This window comes from Anoplopoma fimbria, chromosome 1, assembly GCF_027596085.1.
Source record: "Anoplopoma fimbria isolate UVic2021 breed Golden Eagle Sablefish chromosome 1, Afim_UVic_2022, whole genome shotgun sequence".
Classification (NCBI taxonomy): Eukaryota; Metazoa; Chordata; class Actinopteri; order Perciformes; family Anoplopomatidae; genus Anoplopoma; species Anoplopoma fimbria.
Window position 1 is genome coordinate 1,605,978 of NC_072449.1, and position 10,346 is coordinate 1,616,323.

The 10,346-nt window shown below is 39.4% G+C and overlaps 1 protein-coding gene across 1 annotated transcript; it reads left to right on the forward strand.

Moving 5' to 3' along the window:
- The first annotated feature begins 3,505 nt into the window (after positions 1-3,505).
- Positions 3,506-9,796, forward strand: LOC129091526 (P2Y purinoceptor 14-like). Its single transcript, XM_054599191.1, has 3 exons — positions 3,506-3,637; positions 5,376-5,635; positions 9,091-9,796. The coding sequence occupies exons 1-3, from the start codon at positions 3,506-3,508 to the stop codon at positions 9,794-9,796; spliced, it is 1,098 nt and encodes a 365-aa protein (XP_054455166.1).
- Positions 9,797-10,346: the final 550 nt, after the last annotated feature.

Genomic DNA, 10,346 nt, shown 5'->3' on the forward strand with positions numbered 1-10,346 from the left:
AAAGTTAGTAGATCAGTACTTCTGTTGGGGATCAACTTCCTCCATCAAACAATACAGTGTGTTGCTGAAACCCATGGCTGTGACAGTTTCCTCTCCAGGCCTCACCCTGCTGCAGCTTTAATGCTCCTCTTTCATATACAAATAAAGCTGTAAACAGGGGGGATGTGGCGTTCACTGACCTACTTATGAAGATGCTTCTTTCATCCGCAGTTTGCACTGAGAAGCTGCAGTAAGAACAACAATTCACACATGAGCATAGTCTGCAATGACAAATAAAATGTGTTTTTAACATATTTAATAAAGTGGGTGTCTGACTTTCATGCAGTAACAACACAAATCTGCAACTAATGTTTGTTTGTTTTTGGAAACAAAACTTTAAGCCATTGTTTTAGTTGAATAACACAAATGTACCTATTTAGCATTTGTGAACAGAATACAATATTTAATAGATAGATTTTTAATACACAATAATGTAGTTTTAAGTATTTATTATATTATTATTATTATGTACAGTATTTGTCAACAGTTCCAACTTCTCCTATGAAGACATGTTCTACATATTACAGCTGTGTTTTACATTTTGTTATTCATTATCTGTTAATGCAGCAACCGCATGAGTTAATGACATTAATAATCAATAATAATAACTACAATAAAGTCAGTTATAAACACTTATTAAATGTTTGAATACTGATCATTTAAAAAGGGGGATCTAAATGAATGTGATGCGAAACGTTGACATAGAATTATTCTGCAAAGAACATGAAGCTGGTTAGCTTAGCTTAGCATAAAGAGTGGAAACAGAGGGAAACAGCTAGCCTTGCTCTGTCCAATCAAGGGAACGTAATCCACCTGCCAGCTCCTCTAAAGATCACAGATTAACACTTTATATATTTAATTGTTTAATCTTCACAAAAACCAAAGTGTAACAATGAGAATTAGTTTATTTTTGAGATGTTTCCTCTTTTTAAACATTAAAGAACAAGAGTTCAGACATCAACTCTAAAGGTGTATCTGGTAAAGATAAGATAAGATAAGATAAGATAAAATAAGATAAGATAATCCTTTATTAGTCCCGCAGCGGGGACATTTGCATTTGGATCTGCGGCTGTGTGTGTGTGTGTGTGTGTGTGTGTGTGTGTGTGTGTGTGTGTGTGTGTGTGTGTGTGTGTGTGTGTGTGTGTGTATGTGTGTGTGTGTGTGTGTGTGTATGTGTGTGTGTGTGTGTGTGTGTGTGTGTGTGTGTGTGTGTGTGTGTGTGTGTGTGTGTGTGTGTGTGTGTGTGTGTGTGTGTGTGTGTGTGTGTGTGTGTGTGTGTGTGTGTGTGTGTGTGTGTGTGTGTGTGTGTGTGTGTGTGTGTGTGTGTGTGTGTGTGTGTGCGTGTGTGTGTGTGTGTGTGTGTGTGTGTGTGTGTGTGTGTGTGTGTGTGTGTGTGTGTGTGTGTGTGTGTGTGTGTGTCATGCAACCAGCAGTCTACATATGTTATCAGTCTTCCTCCGTCTCACTGTGTAGAAGGAAGTCAAATATTTGTTCCCATCAGAGATTCACACTGACAGGTTAGTCACTGTTTATACTTCTTCTGTTGTATGTATGAGCTGTACACAGTGTAAACAAAGAGTTGTTATAGATGGAAAATTTGAGTTTTTGATCTGATGTTGTGTTTAAATACGTTATTTAAGTTTAAGTATTAATGCAACGATGTAAAAATACTGACAGAAGTCCTGCATCAAAATCCTACTTAAGTTAAAGAAAACCATTATTATGTTTAGCTTCATGTAGTTAAAGTATCAGTCGTAAAAGTACACAATAATTATCAGCTTCATTACATTACATTACATTACATTACATTACATTATATTACATTAGAGTCATTTAGCGACTTACAGGAAGTGTATTCAACATAGGTATTCAAGAGAACTACTAGTCACCAGAAGTCATCAGTGCATCTCCTTTCTTAAACAAGCATCTAAAAGCAGAAACCAGAGCAAAAGTTTCATGTCGTTACAGTATCAGCAGTTGGGTACACTAGTATTATTAGCGTTGTGTAGTTAAATGATCAGTAGTAAAAGTACATTAGTATTATCAGCTTCATGCAGTAAAAGGTGTATTTTGAATGTTCTTTTCTTTGCTGATGATATTTTATGTTTTTGTTCAGGCAGAACTCAGTTAAAAAAACAATCAAATCCAGGAAGTCGCGACAGGAACAGATATCAAAGGAACAACTTGACTAATGATCAAAAGCACGACCAACCTTTCTGTTTTTAATCCTTTTTTACTTTAATGACATCTCCTTTGAAATGATGTTTTCATATTGTACATTTATTTGAACTGCTTTAAGATGAGACTGGTTGAAATTCGTAACAGGCGAGTTGGAGGTGGGCGTGGTCAAAGTAACAATGGTGGGCGTGGCCAAAGAACATTAGGAATAATAATGGTGGTTTTCTCTCCTGCAGACTTTGGTTTTGGGATATCCACGTCCCGGTCCGGTGACACCTGACTCCATGTCAGCGATGCGTGGTTTCATTTCCCTCCATAAATGTTTTCATTCAACGTTGCCATATCTATGTGTTGCCACTCTGCATATTTGTTTATCAATTATTGGCTTTAAAAAAATGCTTCAACAGCCAAAACGCGTGTGGCTACGGAAACAGCAACACCAAAATACAGTTTCACAACAATCAGCAGTTAATATTTCATTAGACACGAGCTGATCAGAACTCTGGTTTAATCAAACTTTAAGGGGTTGTTCTGAAGACCTCTTTGGGGGCGTTTTCAGCTCTTTCAGCCGGAGCCATCGATGGGTCATTTTCCTGATGTAAGCATTTTCCAAAATGTTTGGGGTTTGTTTTCCATGTTTGTCAGGAAAGAAAGCACAACAAATGTCTGAATACCAAAATTGAAAACCAAAAACCCAACAAAAGAATATCAGAATCGTGGAATATCCGGGTCAAGACCTTCAGACCTTCATGGTAAACATGACGGAGACATGTGCTGGTATTTCGTGACTGTCACATTTTGTTCAGTCTGAAGTGTCAGATTGTGACGACTCATGATTGAGAACAAGTTGCTGTGGTTGTGAGCCGCCCGGCACATTTAGAGAAATCACTTCCTGTTTCTCTGAATACTTGCGTGCAGGTACTGCGTGCAGGTGTTCAGTCTGTAGCTCTGTGACTTCTGGCATTTAATGCATGTGAACAAAATCATCATTGATCAGATTTGATCGATGCTACGATCTACTTTTCAGCTCCACCATGCATATCAGTACATTTATATATCTGATCAGCTTTGGACCGACGGTTGATCACGTGACCAACCAGACGTGTCACATTTAGATGTCCTGTTCACTTCTGTCTACCAGGAGATTCTTTTCATTTTACATCCTGTTGAGGTTTTCTCTGCTGTCACTTCCCCCTTCAGCTTTGATTGGTTCCTGTGTGCAGACGGATGATATTTGATCCAACCTTCTCATTCTTTTATGTTCTCCTCTCTTAGAACATCCAGAACCATGAGCGGCCCCGGAGGACCCGGAGCGTCCTCAGAATCCAACCTGACCAACGGAAACAGTTCGTCTCACTGCACTCAGGTGGACACCTCGGCCCACGTCTTCTTCCTGCTGGTCTACACGCTGGTGTTTCTGGTGAGCTTCCTTCTACGACTGAACAAATACACTTTGCATTTATATATATATTTATATATATCAAATCATAGATACGACAAAAAACACACATCCAGGTAATTAACAGGGCAGCATCGTGGTCATGCATTTGTTAGTTAAATCAATATTGTTATCGGCTTTATGTAGTTACATTCTCGGTAGTAAAAGTATTGTCTCTTTTGTGCAGTTAAAGTATCAAAAGTTTAAGTGAAGAAGTATTATCAGCTTTGTGTAGGTAAAGTATCATTAGTAAAAGCATACAAGTAGTATCTGCTTCTTTTGGTTAAAGTATCAGCAGTTAAAGTACACAAGTATGTCAGCTATATGTAGTACCAGTACCATCAGCAAAAGTACATAGGTAGTTTCAACGCATGTAGGTGAAGTATCAGTAGTAAAAGTACACAAGTATTACCACTTTGTTAGTTAATTAAAGCAGCTGCAGCAGTGACCAATGTTTAAGGTGGTTTAAAGAGATAAAGGTCTTAGTTTAAAGTGGTTTAAAGAGATAAAGGTCTTAGTTTAACGTGGTTTAAAGAGATAAGGGTCTTAGTTTAGTTTAATAAAGGTGGTGGTTTAAAGAGATAAAGGTCTTAGTTTAACGTGGTTTAAAGAGATAAAGGTCTTAGTTTAACGTGGTTTAAAGAGATAAGGGTCTTAGTTTAACCTGGTTTAAAGAGATAAGGGTCTTAGTTTAACGTGGTTTAAAGAGATAAAGGTCTTAGTTTAACGTGGTTTAAAGAGATAAAGGTCTTAGTTTAACGTGGTTTAAAGAGATAAAGGTCTTAGTTTAACCTGGTTTAAAGAGATAAGGGTCTTAGTTTAACCTGGTTTTAAGGGTCTTAGTTTAATGTGGTTTAAAGAGATAAGGGTCTTAGTTTAATGTGGTTTAAAGAGATAAAGGTCTTAGTTTAAAGTGGTTTAAAGAGATAAGGGTCTTAGTTTAGAGATGGTTTAAAAGTGGTTTAAAGAGATGGTCTTAGTTTAAAGTGGTTTAAAGAGATAAAGGTCTTAGTTTAATGTGGTTTAAAGAGATAAAGGTCTTAGTTTAAAGTGGTTTAAAGAGATAAGGGTCTTAGTTTAAAGTGGTTTAAAGAGATAAGGGTCTTAGTTTAACGTGGTTTAAAGAGATAAGGGTCTTAGTTTAAAGTGGTTTAAAGAGATAAGGGTCTTAGTTTAACGTGGTTTAAAGAGATAAGGGTCTTAGTTTAACGTGGTTTAAAGAGATAAGGGTCTTAGTTTAACGTGGTTTAAAGAGATAAGGGTCTTAGTTTAAAGTGGTTTAAAGAGATAAGGGTCTTAGTTTAAAGTGGTTTAAAGAGATAAAGGTCTTAGTTTAACGTGGTTTAAAGAGATAAGGGTCTTAGTTTAACGTGGTTTAAAGAGATAAAGGTCTTAGTTTAACGTGGTTTAAAGAGATAAGGGTCTTAGTTTAAGGTGGTTTAAAGAGATAAGGGTCTTAGTGGTTTAAAGAGATGGTCTTAGTTTAAAAGAGATAAGGGTCTTAGTTTAAAGTGGTTTAAAGAGATAAGGGTCTTAGTTTAAGGTGGTTTAAAGAGATAAGGGTCTTAGTTTAACGTGGTTTAAAGAGATAAGGGTCTTAGTTTAACGTGGTTTAAAGAGATAAGGGTCTTAGTTTAACCTGGTTTAAAGAGATAAGGGTCTTAGTTTAACCTGGTTTACCTCCCTGTAAATCCAGTACCGGTCTGCGTTCCCTCTCCAGGTGGGTCTGCTCCTCAACGGCTTCACGCTGAAGGTTTACTTCTGCCGTGCTCAGCAGCAGGCGTCCAGCAGCGTCACCGTCTACCTGAAGAACCTGGCGGCCGCGGACTTCCTGGTCAGCCTCTGTCTGCCGATCCGCATCACCAACTACGCCAGCGTCTCTGTCTCCGTCCGCCAGCTCTACTGCAACTACGGGGCCTCCGCCTTCTACCTGAACATGTACGCCAGCATCCTGTTCATGGGCTACATCGCAGCCAACAGGTAGGATGCTCACTTAGAAGATCAAACCCTTATTTTGACAAACTATTTCCAAAATCAAGACATTCAAAAACAAAATATAGTTTCAGTTCTAAAGATATTTCATACGCTTTGAAAATCTTTAGCAGAGGATCTTTCCAGTCATGTAAGAGTTACCTTGATGAACAGTTTCCCAGTTAATACGGTTGTCATCATTTATTTTATGTTTCATGGGATCTCTTCTGAGTGGTCACACATGTGGCAGGATCCCTTTTATTCTGAGTGTTGTGTTTTAGGGAAATTAATTAAAATGTGCATGTGAGACCTTTTCACCTGAATGATACATTCATTCATTATGATTCATGTATCAGCCTCTGAACATGTAACAGCTCATCTGTGTTTCAGCAACATATTTTGAAAGTAAAAGTAACAATAAGGGAATAAAGTCGTAATTTGCATGTAATGCGTAAGGAGAGAGCGGGGAAAACACTTTCCATTATCTTCCTCATCAACATGGAGGCAGAGCGGAGCGCGACAAACAAATTCATTTGTTTATTCAGAAAATAAGGAAATGCATTGAATTTTATGCAAATGTTCTAGAAGGTAACCAAGAGGGTTTCTAAAGCACAGCAGAAAGAAAACCTCAATAACATGTCCACCACAGACACATATACAACAACAGACAGAAACGTATACAACAACAGACAGAAACATATACAACAACAGACAGAAACATATATAACAACAGACAGAAACATATATAACAACAGACAGAAACATATACAACAACAGACAGAAACATATACAACAACAGACAGAAACATATACAACAACAGACAGAAACATATATAACAACAGACAGAAACGTATACAACAACAGACAGAAACATATACAACAAAGACATATATAACAACAGACAGAAACATATATAACAACAGACAGAAACGTATATAACAACAGACAGAAATGTATATAACAACAGACAGAAACGTATACAACAACAGACAGCTCATGCAAAGCAGCCAGGCGACCTTCTTCCATGACACACTGCCCATGAATAAAGTGGACGTATCACTGTCTACGTGGTACACTGTCTCACACACAGTCATTCTGTGGGCGTTTTGACATCACCCGGTTTTGTATTCATTTCAAAGAAATCTAAGCGTGGTGATGTGTCTCAGGGTTTTATTGATGTCTTTGCTGGTAGGTCGCTTTAATGTTTCAGTCACTGTTGCTGCCCGGCGGTCGGATGATTGGAGGTTTTTTCATCGAGGTTGTACTTTTTCTTCCTCGTTCTGATAGAGAGTGATGGATAAGAAGTGATGGATAAGAAGTGATGGATAAGAAGTGATGGATCACTGGTAAACAAATCAGCAACAAGAAGTAGAAATATCTCGGAGTTCAGTTATGAAAACATGAGAAACAAAGACAAAGTGTTCTGGACCAGGACTATAAATACGTGGTCTCTGAGCAGGCTTTTGTTTCACTAGAGGGATGTGAGATTTGTGCTTAAAAAGCTTCAGGAAGTGGTTTTCTAATACTGACAAACCGGTTTTCAAAGAGCTCTGCAGGTAAAAACCTTTAATGTTGGAGTTCAGAGGGCCAGCTGCTCAGATCTGATCTGCATATTCATATAACATCCATTTTCTTGGGGAGATTAAATCTTTTTTATTAAAATTAAATAATAACTAATCTTATTCTGTCCACATTAAAGTGATTGATTTATGGTCTCCTCTTTAGATCAGCATTGACTGAATATCCTGCAAACAACCTCAGTAACAGTGTTTCATTTGAATTCAAACCAGAATTATTAATTATAGTTTCATATTTATTCTCATTATTATCAACCCAAGGTCTTCTTCACGGTAGACGGTGACGCTCATATTTTGTAAAAATAAAAATAAAAAACTGTTTAATGAGATCTTAAGTTAAGGTAAAGGTCCAAATGAAACTCCACAGAACGCTTTACTTTATGAAGACACGAGAGAACAAAGTTATAGTTTTGTGAAATGTTTTATATTCTATAGGTGGAGGTTTCAAATAAGCCCAGTGGGCTTTCTGCCTCTCCCTGCACTGTAATATTATGTATCTATGTTATGTGTTTTATATTTTTCAATTGTGCAAATAAACTAAACTAAACTAAAAATCTAAAAGTTTTCCGGTTACTAGAGGCACAAAACACAAAGCAGGCAGGAAAGTCAAACTCTGCATAAAAGAAGGTTCATCCAAAAAAACAAGAGAGATCACGAAGAGCAGAGAACAAAATCCAGAAACAGGTTGAACTCAATCACCAGGAACAAAAGGCTGGAGAGACAGGCTGGTGAAAGGGTGCTGAACCACCCGGGTATGAGAACCGGAGGTCTGATGAGATAACAGAACACAGGTGAGGAACAAAAGTGACGGGGAACTAAACAATGGCAGGAAGTAAAGCAGCCTGGGAATACAAAATAAAACAGCCATAGTCTTCATCAGTTAAACGGTGCAGCTGCTTTGAATGCTGGTTTTAGTATCAGTCCCTCTCAACGAGCACAAGCTGAAACGCCTGTAGATAACATCTGTCCCACAGCGGAAACTATTCACCAACACGTCAGTTTCAGAGATGAATCCTCTCATGAGGTCGACTCCATCATGCATCCAAATCAACAACACCTTTTTTACTTTTTAAAATGCAGAACAAACAAAACCCCTGAAGCGTGTGAAAAAGAGAACCAGGCTGTGTCCATTTTAGCTCGTTGGTTGTTGAGCAAAAGTGATCTCATGAGAACTTGAACGTCGTACAGTTCATGAACTCGTCACATGGCAAAGACACGAACTGTCCTAAAAAGATTCAGCTCATGGTTAACCCTCTGAACACCAAGGGCAATTTTGGTTCCTGTGTTCCTGTATTTTTCTCTCTGTGTTCTTGATTTTCTCTACAAAATAAAAGTCCTGCTCCTCTATAGAAACAGAACAATGATGACTAGAAGTAGAGAGGACTCAAACATGTCTTTAGTGCAGAATAACACAGTTATAATGACATAAATGATACAAAAGAAAAAGACACAAGCTGTGTTTCTTTCATTATTTATTTTACAAAAATGGGCAAACAGTTTATTTGGGGCGAGACTTTAAATGAGACATGAAGAATAAAATGTTTTTGGATAAAATATCACAAGTTTAAGCTTAGTTTTGGTTGCTTTTTCTGACGGAAGCGTTCCTCACATGTGATGTGTTTGAGGACAGTTGTAAAGATATAAATCTGCCTTTTACAGCTTCTTTCTGTGATAAATGGTGTAGTTTTTGTGATTGTTTCAAGAAAACATGCTTTTCCATCGCACCGGTGGGTTTTTGGGTTCAGATGTTTGTCAGAGGTCTGGTTGGTCTTTCTCCAACTTAAAGCAGGTCACATGCACAGATACTGCAGACGCAGTGAATCCGTTAAAACATCGTCATTGAATATAATCGTCAAGTGTTTACGATTCTTCTCTCGTCTCTCCAGGTATCTGAAGATCGTCCATCCTTTAGGAACTCACGTCCTGCAGACAGTGCGAGCCGCCTACATCATCGCCACGGTAACCTGGGTTCTCCTGCTGGCCACGATGAGCATCTACGTGGCCCTGTCGCTCAGCACCCAGGAGCCGCTGACGTCCATCTCCAACGCCGTGCAATGCGACGTCCTGCACAGCAAGCAGCTCAGCATCTTCTACAAAATAGTCCACAGCGCCTCCGCCCTCGTCTTCCTGCTGGTCCTCGTCTCGCTGGTCTTCTTCTACTACAGCGTCTCCCGCAGGCTGGCGCTGGCGCAACAGAGGCAGCCGGCGTCCTCCGGGTCCAAGAAGCTCGCCAAGTCCCGCAGGAACATGTTGGTTCTGGTCAGCGTCTTCTGCGTGTGCTTCGTCCCGTACCACCTGGTCCGCCTGCCCTACGCCTTCCTCAAGAGGCACTGCTGGTGGAGCCAGGCGTTCTTCTACCTGAAGGAGCTGACCATCATGGTGTCGGTGCTCAACGTCTGCCTGGACCCGCTCATCTACTTCATCTTCTGCAAGGCCTTCAGGGCCCAGCTGAGCCCGGGGCGGATGTTCAGCACCACCGCCACGCAGGGAGCCAACACCGGGAGGAGGAGCAGCGACGGGCGGTTGAGCATCGTCAGAAACAACAGGAAGACGTCGCTCACCACCTCCACCAGGCAGATCGGCATGCTGTAGATTAACACTGGAAACACTGAGTCCAGCCAATCGGAGACGTGGTTTGATGTTTGACTCGTGCACTTTGGCGCCAACAGATTCTGTATTAAGCAGAAATATGTATATATGTATCAGTAAACTAAAGCTGTGACGTGAAAAGCAGACAATGAATGTATTAAATAGAAAACGTGGCTTTTGTACATAACATTCATCTGTCTTTTTAAGATATTTACCGTAAGCTATAGACCCGACCTTCAAAACAAGAGATTGCCAGAAAAAAGGTTTGATATGTTGGGTTTACAGGAACTCAAAGCATGAAAAGAAAAAAAGTGTTTGTCCGTCATCTCTGGTAGAAAGTTTCAAGAAGTGTGTTCTGGTACATTAATGCGTTGACATGTATTCTGATGGTGTGTGTGACAATAGTTTAGTTTTATTCTTTCAACTGTAACTCCGTTAGAGGAATAATGTGTTGAAGCCTCGAGGTCAACATTTTGGCCGTCGCCTTCTTTATTTTTCTTTCAACCAGTGAACAGGAAGTGACCATATATGGACTGAGGAGGAGTGACGTAGA